This window comes from Emydura macquarii, unplaced genomic scaffold, assembly GCF_026122565.2.
Source record: "Emydura macquarii macquarii isolate MOO-44397 ecotype Brisbane River unplaced genomic scaffold, CSIRO-AGI_Emac_v2 contig_2676, whole genome shotgun sequence".
Taxonomy (NCBI): domain Eukaryota; kingdom Metazoa; phylum Chordata; order Testudines; family Chelidae; genus Emydura; species Emydura macquarii.
The window spans coordinates 18,449,296-18,470,539 of NW_027132813.1; the positions used below are offsets into that span (position 1 = coordinate 18,449,296).

The window sequence follows — 21,244 nt, forward strand, 5'->3', positions numbered from 1 at the left end:
TGCCCCGAGACACCGGTCCGCCGGGGGCTCGGGCGGGTTCCGCTTCCGCTGGCGGCGGTTTCAGAAAGCGGGAAATGGCGGCAAGCCCGGCCCGGGCCCGGCCGGGAGCGATGGAGGCGACGGGGAAAGGCCCGGAGCTGCCGCCGCCGCCGCTGCCGCCGCCCTCTCCCTCTCCCTCCCCCTCCCCGGCCGGCCGGGAGCCGCGCGTCCGCTGCCGCTCGAAGCGCTGGGTGGGCGAGGTGCTGGAGCTGTGCGGCCCCTACCTGCGGGCGCTGGCGGACGGGCAGCCGGGCGCGCTCGGGGCCGAGAGCCGGGAGCAGGCTCTGGGGGACGCGCTGTGGGTAAGAGCCCGCGGTCCTGGGCCCGGCCGGGTGGGGGACGTGGGGCCTGTCTTAAAGTGGGGGTTGAAGGAAAATAATAGTTTGCTTGACCACAGTTACTCCATCTTAGTTTTCTTTAGTGTTCTGCTCTCTGTTGAAATCACCCACCCCCTCCTCTTCTCTTTGTTTAGGGTGCTTATCGCTGCCGAGGTCAGGGAGAGATATTAACAGGAGAAATGAGGAGACAGCCTCAAGTAGTTCCTGCTTTCTTTTTAGCCTTGAGAAATAGACCAGACAACTTTAATAAATAAGTTGAAATCTTCTGCCCTTATATTTTATGTTATGCATATCTTTATAATTAGAAGATGTAGAAAGTGTAAAGCCCGGCCTTCCTGGCCTAGAGCCTAGACCCCCACCTCATCCCCTGCCTCAGAGCCCCGCGGTGGGGAGATGCCCCTAGTGAGGCCGAGGCCTGCCCAGGGGCCAGGAGACGTAACCCCACCCCACCCCCTCGCTGATCAATATCCGCCTTCTCCTGGGTAGGGGCTGAGGGGACTGTCGCTGGTGAGACTGTTCGTAGGCTTCTCATAGGGATTTCCAGCAGTCGCCTACTGCAGCCCCTGTACTGAGGCAGGACCAAGTAGCCCTAGACCATCGCTGACCCGTGTTTGTTCAACATGGTCTTATAAATCTCCAATGATGGGGATTCCACAATCTCCCTTGGAAACCTGTTCCAGAGTTTAATTATCCTTATAGTTAGAAAGTTTTTCCTACTATCTAACCTAAATCTCCCTTGCTGCAGATGAATCCTGTTGCTGTTTGTTCTGGCTTCCGTGGACATGGGATACAATTGTTCTCAGTCTCCTTTATAACTGCCCTTGACGTATTTGAAAACTGTTATCAGGTCCTCACTCAGCCTTCTTTTCTCAGGACTAAACATGCTAAGTTTTGTTTTAAACTTTTCTTTGTAAATCAGGTTTTCTAAACTTTTTGTCATTTTTGTTGCTCTCTTGTGGACTCTTTCACAGCTTTTCTAAAGTGTGGAGCCCAGATTTGGACACAGGACTCCTGCTGAGACCTTACCAGTGCTGAGTAGAGCGAGACAATTACCTACTGTGTCTTACATATAACACTCCTGATATAATGCACCCTAGAATGATAGTAGCCTTTTTCACAACTACATGACATTGTTGACTCTCATCAGTTTGAGATCAACCATAACCCCCAGATCCTTTTACGCAGAACTACCACCTAGCTAGTTATTCTCATTTTGTAGTTGTGCATTTGATTTTTTTTCCCTTAAGTATAGTACTTTGCACTTGTCTTTATGGAATCTCATCTTGTTGATTTAGGACCAGGTCTCCAGTTTGTCATGATCATTTTGAATTCTAATATAATGATGTTTATGTCACCGCTGCAATGCTTTGTATCCTTAGATGTCAGCATGCTTTTAAAGATTAGAGGGGGAAATGTGTCTGTACTTCTGCCTTTGTCTTAAACATTTGAGTGTGCTTTGTGTATAGTCAGTGTCACTATTATTCCTGTGCAGTCAATCCTGCCCTGATCCTGCCATCCAAACAGTTGCGTGCACACAGAGCACCATTGACTTCTTTGGGGCCCAATGGTGCTCAGATCTGTGTGGCTCAGATTGGGAGATTGGATTTATTTCCCCTAATACTTGTGTGGGTCTTTCATACAGGAACAGGGGGGGAATAGGAGAATATAATTGTAAATCCATAAATCTTGTCAGAAGAACTCTGGGGAATGTATAGTACCTGAAACTAATTCAACTCACTTTTTTTTTTAAATTGACTCTAGTTCACATTGCTGCTATCCCTTTAAATGGGTTAATGAAACAGGAAAACCATCCAGTTCTTTTTTTATTTTTGTGGTTTTCATGTTCTGAGAAAAGTCATAGACCATAAAGAAGTGGCCAGTACCCAAACTCTACAACAGAAGCAATCTTCTTTAGAGGTTAGAATTTGTAATTGTCTCACATGGAAAAGAAAACCTGGCTTCATTGGTGAACTTGTATGGGTTCTGCATGAGTGTCTTCATACCCATCTCTTAATGGCTTATTAATAACAGTACATTAAAAGACTATTAAGATTGAGTGCTTGACTTTGCAGAAATTAGCTAATGCCAGAATTAAGGTTGCCCATGCAACCCATCACACTTGCTGGGTCCCAGGCTAGCACTTTCAACCTGTTGACCATCTTTCCTCTTTCTGATTCAGCCCTCCTTGTGTCGACGTCTTCTCAGGAATAAAAATTGGATCCAAACCCAGCCAACGAGGGTCAAAAGCTTTTCTGACTTGACCCTGATCTTTCTCCTCAAATCTGAGTCAGTCAACCTCCTGCCTGTGGTGTCAGCATGGTAGTGTGCTCTGCTCCTGCTGTCCGTCACTCCTTGCTGTTCTGTGTATGTGTCTTGTGTATATACATTATGATACAGTCTCTAATCATATGAACATATCCTAATTTTTCTACAGGACCCCCACCTCATTCAGTGTATGGGACAGACTATACTCTGGGAATAAATTAGGGTTGTATAATGAATGACCCCTTACCTCCCCCATTTGTTGCTGAAATTGTAAGGTATGTGTGAATGTGGCAGAGGGGTACGGGAAGAGAGAAGAGGGTCTTGTGCACCCCTTATCTCTGCCACATAGTTTCTACATGATGCTGGGCAAAACACTTAAACCAAACTTTTCACAGGTGGGCACTAATTTGTTGCACCTCATTTTCTAGCTACCCAACTTCAGACACCTAGAATCTGATTTGCAGACATATTGAGCACTCAGAGCTACAACTGAGATCAATGGGAGTTATGGTCTGACCATATAAAGTGCTATAAAAATACTAAGTACTCTGAAAAATTAGGTCCTAGGCTTCTCAATTTGGACACCCAAAATTAATTGACCCTTTTAGCTTTAATTTCTATACCTTATATGTATATATGTAAAAAAGGGATAATAATGCCAGCATCCCTCACAGGTATGTTAAGATGGTGTGTGTGAAGAGCTAAATTACTATTTTGAGAGCATCATAAAAGCCCAAAGGGAAATTAATTATTCTGTGTTCAGTGCGGGGTTTGGATGATGTGAAGTAAATAATGCTGGGGGCCACACTTTAAATTATGAGGATTAGAAACGAAAGTATTGAAACACTACCTATTTAGTTCACACCATCCATCCTATGCAGTGGATGAGAGGAGGGTTCTGTGGAAAAGTAGGGGATCCTTTAATTAACAGCTGTATCATAATGCTTATGCGCAAGTGGGCTGATATAAGGTTGCACAGTTCTAACTTGGCTGAATTTGATTGGGTTTCCACAGGAATAGCAAAATATATGTCCCTGACACCATGGTTACCTACTTGCCAAATATCAAGTCTCTGTGCCAAAGCATGGACGTGCCAAAGCTCAACAAAATAGCTGTGAGAATCTTTTTTCAGGTGGACAAAGAATGCATTTCCCCCTAACCTTGTTCTTGGTAATGGCTGAACTCTTTTAGCTGAAATATACCAAAAAATTCAGCCTAAGGCAGACACGTGGCATGAAAATTTTCAGTCCAGACTGATTGTTTGACAAAGTTATAAGCAACTGATAAAGGATCTTATAATGGAAAGTGTAGGATAACCTATAGACAATGGTAGCTGCATATTGCTCTATGGCAGAGATAGTCAATTATTTTTTGTCCAGGTCCAGATTTCTTGGTCAAGGTATACTCAAGGTCCAGATTCCAGAGAAAATAATAACAATGATAATATAAGCAAATAAAAAGATTTCAGGGTCTGTTCAAAAGCGTCTGGTGGTCTGGATTTGGTCCATGGTCTGCTTGTTGGCTGCACCTGCTCTATGGCTTCCCCCTCTTACTCTCACTAACGCCTAGTGCTGCCAAGTCAGGGAGAGGACCCCAGCACTTCTCCTTATTCCACAGCCATTGCTGCTCTTGCCAGACACGGGGATGGGCTACAGAGTGCTCTCATACTTTCCTTCCCAGCACCCTTTCCTTCTACTTTCAGTTTTTTCTTGCCTGTCCTCTCTTCCTGTGTGTTTGAAATAAATGATTATCTTAGATCAAGAGACCACATTCTGATGTTTTAAACTTGTGTTAAGGTATAATTTGTCTCACACAGAAAAAAATAACTCAAGGGAACGTTGTTCAGCATTTTCATTCAGGCAAGGATTCTACCAAGTTCTTTAAATTCATTTGTTAGCTGTGTTACATTACACTGATAGGCTAGTAAGCATAATTTTTCAAGCATTTGGATTGTTGTGAATTTCTTACAGAACTTCGAAACAGCAGTTCAGGAGAATATTACCATTAATGGACAGCCGTGGCAGGAAACTTCAGATGAAGCTGAGCTTCAAAATGGTGTGTGTTTGGTTTTTAATAATGTCTTTACTTTATTCTAAGCACTTAACATATTACTCAAGCAATTGTTCCTCCTGTTGTTGATGCAAATTATGTAAGTAATGCTGAGGGAAGAAATCATTCTTGAACCCAAGCCTACATGCATTCAGATTAATGAGTTATACATCTTTTCAATAAAACCTTTCTCCTAGAACAATCTCCATAAATAAATTAAAAGGGGGGAAAAAATCCTTAAACATATAAACTCCTGTGCCTCTGTAACCTGGGAACAAATGGGGGCGGAGGAGAGAGAAAGAACTCAATTGTGCAGAACACTTACTACTTCACATTTTGTTGGGTACTTAGGTATCAAGTTGATGGGTGAATTACAAATGACATAGATAAATTATATTTCAAAGTAAAGAAGTTTAAGAATATATAACCAATGTCCAGGGTAATTATCCTGCAGAAGAGTTCATAACAAAACAACTCGTACAATATTTACAAAATAAGATTATCTTAGTTTGAAAAAATAAACATAATCTTACACGATCACTTGTTGCGGTTCCATTCACCTTTAGTAAAAATTTCAGAAGAAGAAACAACTGACTAAATGGAATATAATAAATTGATAGGGATATTATTTTTAAAGCTTTAATGGGAAATAAATCCAATTTAAAAAAAAATAAACTAATGATCTTCCTAGTAAACTCACTTACAACAATCTTTTTTTACTTTGCAATTTTTATAAATCATGGCACTTCAACCTATGATGCATCTCCCTCCCAGTGATAGTAAGAAGAGAAATACAGTGATAGTTAACCTGTAATAGACTTTTCAGGGGATGCAAACCTTATGAAAATCCCTCCCCTGCAAATCCACCAGCCAAAGATTAATGACAAGTGAAGTTCCTCCTGCATCCTAGGGGAGCAAAAATGATATTACTTTAGGAAATTACTGTAGCATTACCTAACTTGATGGTGGTTTGACTGTATCTCACAAGAACTGGTTTGAGACAAGTATGTTTACATCACAGGGATTGGCATCCTTGGTTATATCCAGTGACATAAGACTGGGTATATTAATACTGTTTCATATATGAATGGGAAAATGTTTATTTTGCAGTTACTGTTTTTAATATCTTCTAATTTGTAATAATGGGGATTCTTAGTACCCTCTAGTGCAGTAGTTCTCAAACTGTGGGTCGGGACCGCAAAGTGGGTCACCATGGCTGGCATTAGACTTGCTGGGGCCCAGGGCTGAAGCCGAAGCCTGAGGACTTCAGCCCTGGGCGGCGGGGCTCAGGTGCAGCCCCCCAGGGCTGACGCCCTCAGGCTTCGATAATTTTTGTTGTCCAAAGAGAGTTGTGCAATGAAGTTTGAGCACCATTGCTCTAGTGTTCAGAGAAAACAATCATAGAATCATAGAATCATAGAATATTAGAGTTGGAAGGGACCTCAGGAGGTCATCTAGTCCAACCCCCTGCTCAAAGCAGGACTAACCTCTGCTATATCATCCCAACCAGGGCTTTGTCAAGCCGCAGCTTAAAAACCTCTAAGGATGGAGATTCCACCATCTCCCTAGGTAACCCATTCCAGTGCTTCACCACCCTCCTAGTAAAAAACTTTTTCCTAATGTCCAACCTAGACCTCCCTCCCTGCAACTTGAGACCGTTGCTCCTTGTTCTGTCATCTGCCACCACCGAGAACAGCCTAGCCCCATCCTCCCTAGAACCCCCTTTCAGGTAGTTAAAGGCCGCTATCAAATCCCCCCTCACTCTTCTCTTTTGCAGACTAAACAAGCCCAGTTCCCTCAGCCTCTCCTCATAAGTCCTGTGCTCCAGCCCCCTAATCATTTTTGTTGCCCTCCGCTGGACTCTCTCCAACTTGTCCACATCCTTTTTGTATTGGGGGGCCCAAAACTGGACACAATATTCTAAATGCGGCCTCACCAATGCCGAATAGAGGGGAATAATCACTTCCCGTGACCTGCTAGCAATGCCCCTCCTAATGCAGCCCAATATGCCATTGGCCTTCTTGCCAACCAGGGCACACTGCTGACTCATATCCAGCTTTTTATCCACCGTTACCCCCAGGTCCTTTTCTGCAGAGCTGCTACCCAGCTCGTCGGTCCCCAGTCTATAGCTGTGCATGGGATTCTTCCTTCCTAAGTGGAGGACTCTGCACTTATCTTTGTTGAACCTCATTAGATTTCTTTTGGCCCAATCCTCCAGTTTGTTTAGGTCACTCTGTATCCTATCCCTACCTTGCAGGGTATCTACCACTCCCCCCAGCTTAGTGTCGTCCGCAAACTTGCTGAGGGTGCAATCTACCCCATCCTCCAGATCATTAATAAAGATGTTGAACAAAACCGGCCCCAGGACCGACCCCTGGGGAACTCCGCTTGTGACCGGTTGCCAGCTAGACATGGAGCCATTGATCACTACTCGTTGAGCCCTATGCTCTAGCCAGTTCACTATCCATTTTATAGTCCATTCATCCAACCCATACTTCTTTAACTTGCTGATAAGAATACTGTGAGAAACCGTATCAAAAGCTTTGCTAAAGTCAAGGTATATCACATCCACCGCCTTCCCCACATCCACAGAACCAGTCACCTCATCATAGAAAGCAATCAGGTTGGTCAGGCATGACTTTCCCTTGGTGAATCCGTGTTGACTGTTCCTGATCACCTTCCTCTCTTCCAAGTGCCTTAAAATGGATTCCTTAAGGACCTGCTCCATGATCTTTCCAGGGATTGAGGTGAGGCTGACCGGTCTGTAGTTCCCCGGATCCTCTTTCCTCCCTTTTTTGAAGATGGGCACTATATTTGCTTTTTTCCAGTCGTCAGGGACCTCCCCCTGTTGCCACGAGCTTTCAAAGATAATAGCCAATGGCTCTGAAATCACCTCAGCCAACTCCCTCAGCACCCTCGGGTGCATTGCATCCGGCCCCATGGACTTGTGAATGTCCAATCCTTCTAAATAGTCTTGAACCTGTTCCTTCAGCACTGCGGGATGTTTGCCTCCTTCCCATTCTGTGCCACCCAGTACAGCAGTCTGGGAGCTGATCTTGTCGGTGAAGACAGAGGCAAAAAAGGCATTGAGTACCTCAGCTTTCTCCACATCCTCCGTCACTAGGTCGCCTCCCTCTTTCTTTAAGGGGCCTACACTTTCCCGAATCTTCCTCTTGTTGGCAACATGCCTGTAGAAACCCTTTTTGTTCCCCTTCACGTCCCTTGCTAGCTGCAACTCCAATTGTGCTTTGGCCTTCCTCATTTCATTCCTGCACGTTCGAGCAGTGTTTATATAATCCTCCCTAGTCATCTGACCAAGCTTCCGCTTCTTGTAAGCTTCTTTTTTGCGTTTAAGTTCGCCAAAGACTTCTTTGTTAAGCCAAGCTGGACGCCTACCATATTTGCTATTCTTTCTGCACATCGGGATGGTTTGCTCTTGTGCCCTTAATAAGGTTTCTTTAAAATACAGCCAGCTCTCTTGGGTTCCTTTCCCCCTCATATTAGCCTCCCAGGGAATCCTGCCCATCAGTTCCCTGAGGGAATCAAAGTCCGCTTTTCTGAAGTCCATGGTCCGTATCCTGCTGTTCCCCTTTCTTCCTTTCATCAGGATCCTGAACTCGACCATCTCATGGTCACTGCTGCCTAGGTTGCCACCCACTTCTACTTCCCCTACCAAATCTTCCCTGTTTGTGAGCAGCAGGTCAAGAGAAGCACGGCCCCTAGTTGGTTGCTCCAGCACTTGCACCAGGAAATTGTCAGCGACACTCTCCAAGAACTTCCTGGATTGTTTGTGCTCTGCTGTATTGCTCTTCCAGCAGATGTCAGGGTGATTAAAGTCTCCCATGAGAATCAGGCCCTGTGAACTGGAAACTTTCCCCAGTTGAGTAAAGAAAGCCTCATCTACCTCATCCTCCTGGTCTGGTGGTCTGTAACAGACACCCACCACAACATCACGCTTATTGTTCTTGCTTCTAAGCTTAACCCAGAGACACTCAACTGACTTATCTCCAGTTTCATACTGGAGCTCAGAGCAGTCATAGTGCTCTCTTACATACAGTGCAACTCCTCCCCCCTTTCGCCCCTGCCTGTCCTTCCTGAACAGTTTATACCCATCCAGTTTATACCCAATCCATATGGTTTGGTTGCCTATACATGTTAGTCTCAGGTATTCTTCCTCCTGTGTAACTGCTGCCCTCAACTGAGTGAAACGGGAAACGCAGGTATTGACTTGAATGTGGAGGAAGAGTTCCTTGAACCAGTGCTTGATCAGCAAGCTCTATAAACTCTGCAACTGAAGATCTAGGCTGAGGAAACACGCCAAGCTGTGTTCCAGAATCACTACCTCTTGACAGAAAGTTTGGACCTGAGAAAATGAATTCTGTTTTAGAGAGTCTTGACTTAGACCATTGTAAATTAGTATTTTTCAATATATTTTGCATAATCTTGGAAATTTTCTTTATGGAAGGATTTTTTTGTTTGTTTGTTTTTAATGTGGATCACTTTTTATTGGAGTACATTTTTCTTTGTGGAAGACTTTTTTCCCTGTTTAAAAAAAATCTGAAAGCTCTTACTAGGTAGCTAGAGAAGATTCACTCTGACCCATGTTGGATCATTTTGAACTGATGTGGATGCTAGTTTCATGCTGGAATATCTGTTGAAACATACCAGAAATACTCAAGTCTGCATTTGTTTGCAATTAATAATACTGTTCTAGGTGAAATATTTTACATTTTAAAATAAATATTGACTTTCATTACAGTGGTGCAAAATCTGTTACAAAAATTCTTATTTTGTAAGTCTTGTGAATTTGTGTGTGTATGTAACCCACTTACTTTGATGGGGAAAACAAGGTTAGAGCACAGCATTAGTTGTTTGCTCTCAACAAATCAAAACTTCTGGGTCAGATGTAGAGCTATTCCATTTTGTATAAATAAGTACATATTTATTGCACCAGTTACAAACTGATTCTTTAGCCAAAGTAGAGCAGCTCCAACAGATAGAGAGGAATTCCCTCCGTTGCCCCAAATAGTCAGCAGCCTGGTGGTTAGGGCACCTGCCTGAAGGGGTTGAGGTGTCTGTTATTTTTGTGGTAATTTTTGGAAGGACTTGGTTTTGTTCCAATGCAGAATAAGAAATATTTTGAAATGTCATAAATGTTCATGGAATGGGAAAACAGTTTTCCATGCTGCTCTATTGTTTTGCCCACTGGCATTTCTTCCAGATTCATTGATGGTGCATAGATTGACCAGTAGAGAGTGCTGAATTTCTGTCTTTCCCTAATCCACTGAACACATCTAAAATGTGCTCAGCCTTTGAATCACATACATTTAGAATACAGGATTGTAACCATTACCCTAGCTCCATTTCCTTTCATTTTGTAACTCTAGTTTTTATAGGTTATATAAAATCATATAGCTGGTATAATGATCAATTATGTGACTTTAAATAACATAGGCAGCTGGTTCAAGTTTGTTTGAAACCTCAGATAAATCTAACAGCTTTTAGCTTTAAAAATTCTCAAGTTTAATTGCAATATTTGAGAAGCGAAGAACTTATCATAGGACACTAATACTGTAAACACTACTCACATAACACTCCTCTTCTAACTTTACAGCCAAAGGAAAAATGCCTTGAATATTCTGTCTGATACTTTTAAGAATTTATTCTTAGGGGAAAAAAACATATGTATTACAGAAAGATCAACTCATAAGTGTGGTGTATGTAAAAGTATGGTGGTAAAATATAATTTTTTATATTTTTTTTATATTTTTCATTGCATAATTCAGTGTCAGGATTATCAACCTGCATACCCTCAGAAAATTAAATTATTATTTTTTTAAATGTAGTGAAGAATATCAGCCATTACTGCTGGAAGAAGGACAGTGTCTTAAAAATAGCCAGCCTTTGTTCTGAGTCACTGTACATTACGGCACACCTCATAATAATTCTCAAGAAGTGTAAGTTTGTCTGAAGTGTAGCACATGTCTTCAGGCTGAATACATGTCTGAAAAGGCTGCCACAAATATCAAAGCAATGGGGTTTAGTAGATCTGACAAAATATTTGTCGAGCTTGAGGGCCTGATTTAGTCCCCACTGAAATCCGTGGGAGTTTTTCCACTGAGTTTAATGGGCTTTGGATCAATAGTCACTTCTAATAGTCAACTGGTCCAACATAGACTATCTTTGCTGCAGGGAGCTGTTTCTTTCATAAGAACTAGCCTCTTAGGACTTGTCTATTCACAGAAGTTGTACTGCTTTAACTACACTAGTATAGCAAAATACATCCCCTAGTGTGGATGTTTTATAGTGGTATAAAGGAGCTTATACTGGTATAGCTTCATCACAAAAGGGAATAACTAGGGGTTGCCTTGGTATAACTACTTTGGAATAAAAGCCCACCCCTTACCAAAATAGTTATACCAGTACAAAATTAAAATGTGTAGCCCAGGTCTTAGCAACAATAAATGCTCTCAAAAATCAAAAGCTTCTCAGAAGAATTCAAGGCATCCAGGAAACTAGTATCACATGTGAGATCTGATCTATATGCAGTTCTACTATTAAGATGACTTTCAGTGTTAGTGCTTTCTAGAACTCTTACTTTTAGACAGTCCCATGTCATGTCTGTCTGTGAATCAATCTCTATTTATATTCTACTTCGTGTGGAATCTGAGCACCTAGCACATATACCTTTTGCAGCTTTATATTTCTAGTATGGCTTTGCTGTATTGTATACACTTGTGAGGGGAAAGGACAATCTTCATAGAATGTAGGCTCACTTTACGTGACTTAGACCAACGGATGCTAACGTCTCCAAAAAACATGTAACCCCAACCCTACACTCTGTAGCTAGCTAAATTTACTTAATTGTAATCAGTGTGGGATAGAGATTATTATATTTTCATTTTGCATTTGTACAGTCTTGCAAAGTGTGGCCTGATCTCTGCTTGGGCTCTATAAGCACTGTTTTAGTGCAGATAATAACCCTGAAACGGGATAGCAGTAAGAAAACTAATTGCCATGAGAAATTCCAATGCCTGCTGTTAGGGGAAAGGGCTGACCAATATTTTGCTTTTTTCTTTAGTTTCCTGTAAGAATTTTAGTACTTTTTAAGACGCTCTTAAAATAATTGTGTACTATGTCACCTTGTTTTTCTTGTGAATTTAGGTTCTGACATCAAAATCCTCGAAGATCAGTTTGACGAACTTATAGTAGAGACAGCTACGAAGCGTAAGCAGTGTCCCAGAAAGATATTAGTACATGTCATCAAAACCATGAAAGCGGAGCAAGAAATGTTGGTAAGTATCTTGTGATTCTGATGAAGAGCATAATTTAATTCTATTCCATTGATTTGCATTTGAAGGGAAATAGAAAGAATCTGACAATCCAGTGGCTAGGACAGAGAACTCAAGTTGCAATACCAATTATCTTCAAAACTCTGCCATTGATTCTTTATAAATTTTTAGGTACGTGACTGACATACCTCTCACGTTATGCACAAACTGCAGTGCATCATATAAGGTAGAAAAGTGTTTTCCATACAATCCAGAAAAATTACATTTTTCTTAAAGGTATTAAAACAGATCCAGGTTACTGATTTAGGTCCATATCCTGTAATTCTTACTCAGACAACTCCTGTTGACTTTCATGGGAATTCTGCCTGCAGGATTGCACTCTCCAAATTGGCAGCAAAGGAACTTGTAATTAAATCAGTCATGTATCTGCCATGGAAAGAGTTTTCAAGAAAAAATGCTAAATGATATGAGAATGTTGTAGTCTGCCAAAAAGGATTTCTTTAAAAGGTGCTTTGAAGTCTTAGTAATAAGATCTTCCAATACTCTGCTATTCAATTTTTGCAGCAAGACAGTTAGGGGTTTTTTGTTTTTTTTTTGTTGCAGTAGTTAGTATATTTTCAGATTACAAAGTGAACGTTAATTATGCTTTACAATAGTCCTAAAGTAATTGCCCCAAAGACCCCTCTCCACTTTCTTTTGTTACTGATGGACCTTTCAGGTTTTTCAGTCATACTAATTAGATTATTCTGTTCTATCCAAATTCTTCAGCAAAAAATAGTGTTGTTAAAATGTAGCATTACATAAATGTGGTGACTTTTTCTTTTCAACCGTTATTGAGCAGTAGTTTTTGATGTTTTCCTGATCTTTGACTGTAAGGAGTCATCGTGAGCACCACAACATGCTCCCACTACCACCACCGTCTCAGTATATGTCTCTTGAGGCAGTGGCTTCATATAGTAGCCCTGGAACTTCATTGTTATGGGCTTCCTTATGCTTTTCTCTAAAAAACACACCTTCCAAAAACACCCACACCAGCTTTGCACAAGTGTTGCATTCTTCCTACAGCTGCCAAAGGGAGGCAGCCTCCTTTAAGGTTCTTCAAGTCAATCCATTAAAGAATGCTTGAGCAGTGCAAGTTGTATACTTCCCTCGCTTGGGACTGTTGCTGTCTGTATTTCCAGACTTGCTAACAAAGTGTGTGAGCCCCAGGAATTTTGTTCCAATAAGTGACTAATGACAGAAAGAAGTAACTCTTTTATCTTGGTCTGCTCACAGTTTTAAGAAGCGACTTGTAGTGGGGAAAATATTTCATGGGTCAGACTTGACTATAAATGTTGTTCATCTTTCCCTTGTATTAGAAAGCTTTTTTAGTATTTATAACTGTTGAAGATGTCTGTATTGAAATACGTTTCCTTTCTCCCTCATAGGCTATCTTTGCTCCTCACTTGACCTAAAGTAAAATCATAATGCTGAATTTGTACTGTTACTTTCATTTCTGCTGCAGTTAATTAATTAATGTCAGATCACAAGATTCATAGCCAGGTCAAACAGCAGGAGAACCTAGGTTGTGAGGGAGAATGTGCTTATTCATACACAAATACTTGCAAAGATAGAACAGTGGAAACCGACACTGGTTGACCATATTAATAGCTTTTTGTATAAAAGTTCCCTTTGTTCCAAGTTTGTCCAGGCTTCTTGAACAGTTCCAACATCTTCAATGGTTAGAAAACATTTTTAGTATATTTAAATATTTTCCCCACTACAAGTCACCCCTTAAAATTGTGAACAGATCAGGATAAGAGTTACTTCTGCTCTGCAGTTCTGTTTCATAAATCATGCAGCAGTTGGCAATGCTTCTCCCAAAATGTCTAGACTTCAGCTAAAATTCCTGCTTTCCCTTGTACTAACAACTGAGTTTAGAGTTTGTCAAAATAAAGCCTAAGATGGTGACTATATACATTTAAATAAGAAAGGGACTGACGGAGCTAATTAAATCACTATTTCTAGCAGCTCTCTGTATTGGATGTAGAACACTAATCCCACTAACCATTTTTATTACAAAAGTAACCCATGGTGCTAAGTATTGTGCAAACATAGATTAAGACACTACTTAAACAAAGAAAATATTTCAGAATGAAAAATACTTTGGATTTATTTTTATGTATGCAGAAGCTCTACCAGCCTGTTGTAAAGCCACAAGAGATAAAACCTGAGCTTTCTCAAGGTAAGTGTTCATCATGACAGTGCATATGTATAGAAATAACACTACCTAGCTGAATCACCAAATGAAAATGGTTTTAAGAAACTCCAATACAATTTCTCTTTCAAGTGTGACTTTCAGACTGAAGGTTTTTTAACCTGTTCATTCAGTTGGCATAGTTACACAAGAAAACTTGGTTATTTAAATACACTTCTATTCTGGATGTAACTGTGCAGATCTAGTCAGAAGCTTGCAGTATCTGAGCATACTGCTGTGTTGCTGTATTAGCACGCCTCTCATTCTCCTGTCCTGAATCTTCATGCTATTACACACTGTGCTTCAAGGCAAAAATCAGCCACTAACAAATGGTGGGGGTTTGGCAGATACTTTCTGAGAGTCAGGATTTCCCCATGACTGTCTGTGGCAGGATTTCTTACACCTTCCTCTGCCCACTGTTGTAGACAAGATACGAAACTAGATGGATCACTCCTCGATCCATTACAGCAATTCCTGTGCTCCTATTTATATCCTATGAGTAAGGATAAGATTGTCATGGAAGTCACAGATTCAGTGACTTCCAGAGGCCTCCGCAACATTTACTGCTTCAATCCTGGGGCAGTGGGGCTGGAGCTCTCAAGGGTGGTGGGAGGGCCTGGAGCTCCCAGCCAATGCAAGGCCCTGTAGATCTGAGCTGCCCCTCGTGGAAAGGGCCTCTGCAGCTCCCTACTACTGTGGGTGGCCCCTGCAAGTCCTAACTGCCATGGACAGCGGGGTGATCTGCAGCTCCGAGCTCCCGTGGGGGTGATCCAGAGCTCCCTGCCACCACAGGCAGTGGCAGGGAGACCCTCACAGTTCCTAGCAGCGGCAGGGGGGAGGCACAGTTCTTGGCCCTGATGGGGGGAGGGTCTGGAGCGCCCTGCCTCCGCTGGCAGTGGGGAGATCCCTGCAGTTCCTAGCAACCGCAGGCAGCGGGAACTCCCCACAGCTCCCTGCTGCCACAGGCGGCTGGGGGACAGACCCGGAGCTCCAAGCCTCCGCAGAGATTCCCCAGCTCCAAATCCCAGGGGTGGCAGGGGCCCCGCAGGCTCGGAGTTCCCAGCCTTCCCTGGTGTTTCAAGCTACATGGACAGTGGGGGGTCCCGGAGCTGTCAGCTGAGGCAAATTCTTACCCATCTCCCAGCAGGGCTGGGGCTTTCATTGCCCCGGTCAGCCCCATTTAGTCATGGTTATTTTTAGCACAAGTCAGGGACAGGTCACAGGCTTCCTGAATTTTTGTTTATTGCCCGTGACCTGTCCCTGACTTGTGCTAAAAATAACCATGACAAAATCTTAACCTTACCTATGAGAATACCACTTGGCTCTCAACTTTAGTCAAGAGGCAAGCAATAGCCAAGAACTGGCTGACCTGGTAAAGAAGCATAAAGTACACATCTTTGGACATGCTGTTATCGTTCAGTACTGAGTGGCAAAAAGTTGATTTTTCTTAAAAATTATAGTAAATACAGTACAGCTCCTTTTAAAGTACGTCAATGGGACACTTTGCTAAATAAATGGGACAGCTTCGTTAAAGCTATTTAATCAGTGTCATAAGTGTACTAGGTACTTCGTAAATAGGACACTGTCCCTGCCCTAAGGACCTTACAGTTAAGAACAAATAAAACATTAAGGGCCGCGCATAGGATGCAGTCTTTCAAGGGTTGTTTTTACAAACTGGATTATTTTCACTACCTTATTTTTAAAAGGGTGTTGGTTTATTTCTAGCATTTTGAATACAGTTAATCATACCTAGTGGTTACAAAGTCCTCGGTTTGCTTTGGTGGCACAGTCTCATTCACACAATATAAAAATGTTTAAACAAATAGAAACATTAACTAGGACTGAAGTGAAGTTTTGTTAGAAGCTTCCATGTCTGATTGCTGATCTGAGTTTATTTTAGGCAATGTTTCGTCTCTAACTGAGAGGAGACTGCTCCCAGAAATGCCAGTTTGTGTAGTCAAAGTGCCAGCAGACTCTGTAAAGAACTTCACTCCATAGCTGAGGTTTTTTTCAGTGGTGGAGTTGGTATCCAGATCTGCAGGTTTAGATTAATTTTTTGAAAAATAGGCATTCTGTGTTTTGTTGCTCTTTTTAAACAAAGCAACAGCAAGTTATATAAGAAAAAAGTACAGTTTGTGCTGAATTTTAGTATTTGCACAGTCTCTGGGAAGTTAATACCTCCCAGTTTAGTAAGTGCAGCGGCCAGAAACCAAAAATGTATAGATTACTCAATACCTTTCATTTCCTTTTTTCATTTCCCTATGTTTTGGAAACCCTAGAACAATGAGGAATATAATGCTCTCCATGTACACCTAAACTGTAATAGATTGAGTACATTTAACATGCTATGTGCCATTGTTCCTGACTTCCTAGAAGGGTTTCAAGTAACTGCTTTTGTCTTCTCCCTCAATCTGGGGGAGTCCTTACTTTGCTCAGCCTTCCATCATTCTGTATCCTGTCATCAAAACTTCCTATCACAGACATACCATCCTTTTTGGTGAGTGTCCATTCATAGCTTTTATTCAGTTAGAGGGGTTGCTGTGCAAAAAGTTTTGCCTCCCAAGGTGTGAGTAATTTTGGCATTTTTAGCATCCTTTGCCATTCCTGGATTATGCAGTCCGACAGCTGGATAGGAAATCAGATTAAGTCTCCACTAGTAATAGTCCTCCCAGGACAGAGTCCTCATTTTCCTACTAGAGCAGACAAGAGTGCAAGATTGCTTTTGATAGACTGATGAGGAGCTTGATAGGTCTTTGATAGGTCTATTCTTCTAGCTTGTAAATCATACCAACTTTTTATTTTCCTGCTCATTAGAGTGATCACAAGAACTAATATTTGTATAGAGACTCTCATCCTGTTATTGCCACAATATGGTAAAATGAAAGTGTTTCCTTCATTCTGCATCTATTGTACAACTTCATTCTTCCAAACTCCTTTTTTCCTTCCAAATTGATCTAATAGAACAACTTTCCATTTTGCTTATAGTGCATTCTTAATTTTTCTGGAGTGATTTATCTCATCACTCATTAAGTTTTGCTGAGTGGAAAAGGTTAACCATAACTAAATGATGAAGGCACCAATTCCAGTTGTATAGGAACAACAAAACCTTCCATCAAACCTGCTACTTTTATGTAACGTTCCACTACTGACCCTTTCACAATTTTTTCTTCTGCCCTACCTTATTTTCTAATTTAATACAATCTTTTAACATTCATAAACATGTCTCAAGGTTTTATTTATTGTTATTGTCTTCTCTTCTCGTCCTTCTTTCCCCACCTCGTGTTGTCATTGTTTCCTGTGTTTGTCTAATTTAGGTTACAAGATCTCTGCAGCAAAGACCTTATATCTTGCTTTTCCTATCTGGACCTAGTTGAGGCCTCTAGACAAAACAAATGACTAGGAGGAGTAATGGCCATATAAAACTTAGCAGAGAATCATAATTTTAGGGGTTGAAGTTGGTAAATGATTGTCCACATCCAGGTTTTGAGAGAGTAAGGCCTGTGCTATAGGTGAGTTTTAAGACATTTATGGGAGGCCATACTATATTTTCAGTTGGTAAATCTAATTTTATAAATGTTGCTAACAAGTATTGTGCTGCATGTATAGTAAACAGCAGCCTATATATATTAGTGAATAAGAACTGTTTTTCTAGAGAGTGCCTCTGGAGTTCCTTTGTGGTTTCATGGAGTACATTTATTTATACAGGTTATTCAAGAAATCCTAAGATACAAACCATTACTTAGCCTTCTCTGGTATTTTAAAATGTTTAGGAGGCTTCAGTCAAGGACAATCTGAGAACCTGGGGTGTGTTAGCTACTTCTCATAAAGTAGAATCAAAAGTGCTACCTTTTATAGCTCATATTGTACATTGTATGTTTGGTATGCTCATATTCGAAGACCCTAAAATCATAACCCTCAAAAAATGTTTAGTTCAGTTAGTTCAAAATTAGTTCTCCTGCAAATGTATATAAATAACAGCTGGTGGGTTTGATGTCAGTGTAGGAAGATTACTTGTAAACATTTGCTGTATATTTTTCTGAAGTGAATAAAGCTGTGATTGGCTTGTGGCAACCCTTTGATGTGGATACTGTATTCTTCTCTGAATGCTTAATGAGAAAAAAGGGCTGTACAATATGACATGAAGCAGTACTGGCTTGATGTATTGCCTCAGTCTTTAAGTGATGGGAATCCTGGGGAAACCCGTGGGATGCTTATTTTTTTCCCTGCTATTGGATAGTCTGTCAAAGTATTATTAATGGGATCACTAAATTTACAAAGCAGAGTATTCTTTTAGTATCTTGTTATACAAAATACTGAATCGCAAAATGCCTTAGAAAGAGACAAAGCTGGTATTTAATAATTTTTAACACTATTTTTTCAATTACCGTTAGTGATTCTCCTGCTCTTCTTCCCGTCTACCCCCCGTTTTTTGAATAGGGCTTTTTATCCATTCATAATTCTGGGGGAATAAAATATTTTTGGTATTTGTGTTTCTTTGCAGCTTCTCACATGGCAAATCTGAGGCAGGTAACAGGGGTCACATCCAAGCAGATTAGTGAGGCAATGAAGGTAAGGTTTCTGTATGCCTATTGGGAGGAAATCTTTGGTTATGATTTTTGTCACCTAGCATTTAACACGTTTTCCATCAATGCTGTAAAACTGCCTGATGAAGCAGAAATTCTAACTAGCCAATATATCACTTTTTGTACAAAAATCTACCATCTGTATTTGTAAAATTACCGACTCTACGTCTTTATAGGACATAATTGCAGTAGTCAAAAAAGCAAGCATTCTATGTTTCTGTTAAGACTCACAGTGAAAGAGCTGTAGAAGTATTTTCGTAATTTGGAATAACCAGTGTTGTAAATATTTAAAGATTTCTGTACCTACAGTATTTGGAAAATTAAACCATCATTTTAGAAGAATGGTACTGACTCTATATACTAAATGGCATTTTATCACTTTGGTAAGAAATTTGAAATGAGCTGTAGTATTTCCACCATATTTATTCTAGATAAACTGTTCATATGTTCTTCTGCTTAGTCTTTAAATTTGCACTGAAATTTCCTTACATGAGCTGTGAGATACTTTTGTTTGGTTTGTTTGTTTTGTAGTCCCTGCCAGCATTGATAGAAAGAGCAGAGGGATTTTCCCAAGCATTAACTTTGCAGCCCATCTTGGAACTATGCAAGCTCCGCCAAGAAGTCTTTGCTGCCTGTAAAGCTAAGGAAGAAAATAAAATCCAAAGTTTTATAACACAAATGGAAGTCACACCAGCAGAGACTGCTGCCAGTAAAAATTCTAATGCTATTTTAAAAAGAAAGAGAACTACAGATTCACCACAGACAAATTATCCACTGCGACAAAAAATTACTCTGAATACATGAAAGTTTTTCTTTAAAGCTTGAAAATCTACTCTATCCATGTCCATAGTATGGTTCAACTGTATTCTTTTCTGACAGTGAATTATAGATTTTTTTTTTAAAAAAAAGAGAATTTTTAAGCAGCTGTGTAGCCTTTAATGTTTTTATATTTTCTTTTTTTACCGTTACAACCTAGTCATGTGAAAACATGTCCATTAGCAGAGATGTTCATTAGAATGCAGTTATAGCCACATAGATTTTTCTCTGTCCTTCAAAATAGTGAACGCCATAGATTAGTCTGCAATTCTTGCTGTATTTTTTTATTATAGGGATAGACTCTGGTCCTGATCCTTCAGGTGCTCATGCACATTATAACTTTATGCATGTGAGTAGACCTATTGTATTCAATAGAACTACTCATGCATAAAGTATGTGTATAAAAGGATTGGAGAATGAACCTATTGTATTGCACTCTTACATATAGTTAGCTAGATGGCTGTTGATCTCTCTTTAATTGATGAGGAAAAGTAATTTTAAAACATGACCGTCTCTGTATAGCGATATAGTTTTCATTTATGAAATTCATGTGCAATTGCAAAACTGGTCCTTCTAATACAATTATTTTTATTCTAAATTTGGATGGGTTTGCTTATTTTTTATAATCCATGTTTTTATGTAAACATGGAATTTTAATAACATTTTTGTGTATTTAGTTGCAGTATGGTTTTTGAACAAAAATCAGGCCCTTCCAGTCTTGTAATCTCACATCTGCATTTTCATGTCATCTGAACTACATATGTCTAAGTGCACCCCCTCTGGGATCCCTAGAGGATACTGCTACATGTTAGAAGATCTCAAAGCAATCGTGTGTGTGTGTGTGTAATATAGTTGTATGTAAAATATTTTTGACTAGACTTTTAAATCAATGTAGAATAAAAGTAAATTAATATCAAGCTGAACTATTCAACATCTGAGTTTCAGCATGTTATAACAGGATAGCTAGAAGATTGCAGCTTAAATTAAACAGTTTGCATTAATCATTTATATTTGAAATGTTTCAGAAGTCAAAGCCATTAGTATAACTTTCCTAGCTTCTAATTACATATACTTTCAATATAACCTTATCTGTAACATGCAAAGTGCTTTCTCGTACTGAATAACTCTCATTACTCTTTATTGGAGAATTTCACTGATCAAGTACACTCAGTTAAAAGGGAAAGGATAGTCCCCACTTAGTCTTTCAGAGACTGAAAATCTTTAAGAAAAAATGCATGACAAATTTTAGATTAATAAAATATTGTGACTAAAAAAATCTAAATTTACTGCACAGTGAGAAATTGTGTATTGAACATTTGTACATAAATACTGTTTTTATGTTGCACTTATGATTTGTATATTTGTAAATAGAAATTTGCTATTATACAAAGCAAATAAAACTAATAAAAAATACTGTGTAAAATCTCAATATAGTTTATTTACCAGTTCAAGAATAATTATCTAATCTGGGTATATCTAATCTGGTAGTGAATGTAGTAGGTTAGTGTATTAGTACCTCTGGTAATCTGTGTTCAAAATTTGGCTACAATACTAGTCCTATTCTGGTTCTTATTTGGCTTCTTAAAACCACTACATAGCTCATTATAACTAGAAGTGTCTACTTGA

The 21,244-nt window shown here is 40.2% G+C and overlaps 1 protein-coding gene across 1 annotated transcript; it reads left to right on the forward strand.

Moving 5' to 3' along the window:
- Window positions 1–59: 59 nt before the first annotated feature.
- NSL1 (NSL1 component of MIS12 kinetochore complex) lies at window positions 60–20,744 on the forward strand. Its single transcript, XM_067564994.1, has 6 exons — window positions 60–341; window positions 4,613–4,697; window positions 11,856–11,986; window positions 14,153–14,207; window positions 18,721–18,788; window positions 19,334–20,744. Exons 1-6 carry the CDS (start codon window positions 75–77, stop codon window positions 19,604–19,606), a joined length of 879 nt encoding a protein of 292 aa, XP_067421095.1. The 5' UTR covers window positions 60–74; the 3' UTR covers window positions 19,607–20,744.
- The last annotated feature ends 500 nt before the right edge of the window (window positions 20,745–21,244 follow it).

Bases quoted from the DNA above. Each gene is read 5' to 3' on its own strand.
- NSL1 (XM_067564994.1), top strand. From the start codon at position 75: ATGGCGGCAAGCCCGGCCCGGGCCCGGCCGGGAGCGATGGAGGCGACG. The intron at 11,987-14,152 runs GTAAGTATCTTG...TTATGTATGCAG, and splicing joins AAGCGGAGCAAGAAATGTTG to AAGCTCTACCAGCCTGTTGT. The intron at 14,208-18,720 runs GTAAGTGTTCAT...GTTTCTTTGCAG, and splicing joins AAAACCTGAGCTTTCTCAAG to CTTCTCACATGGCAAATCTG.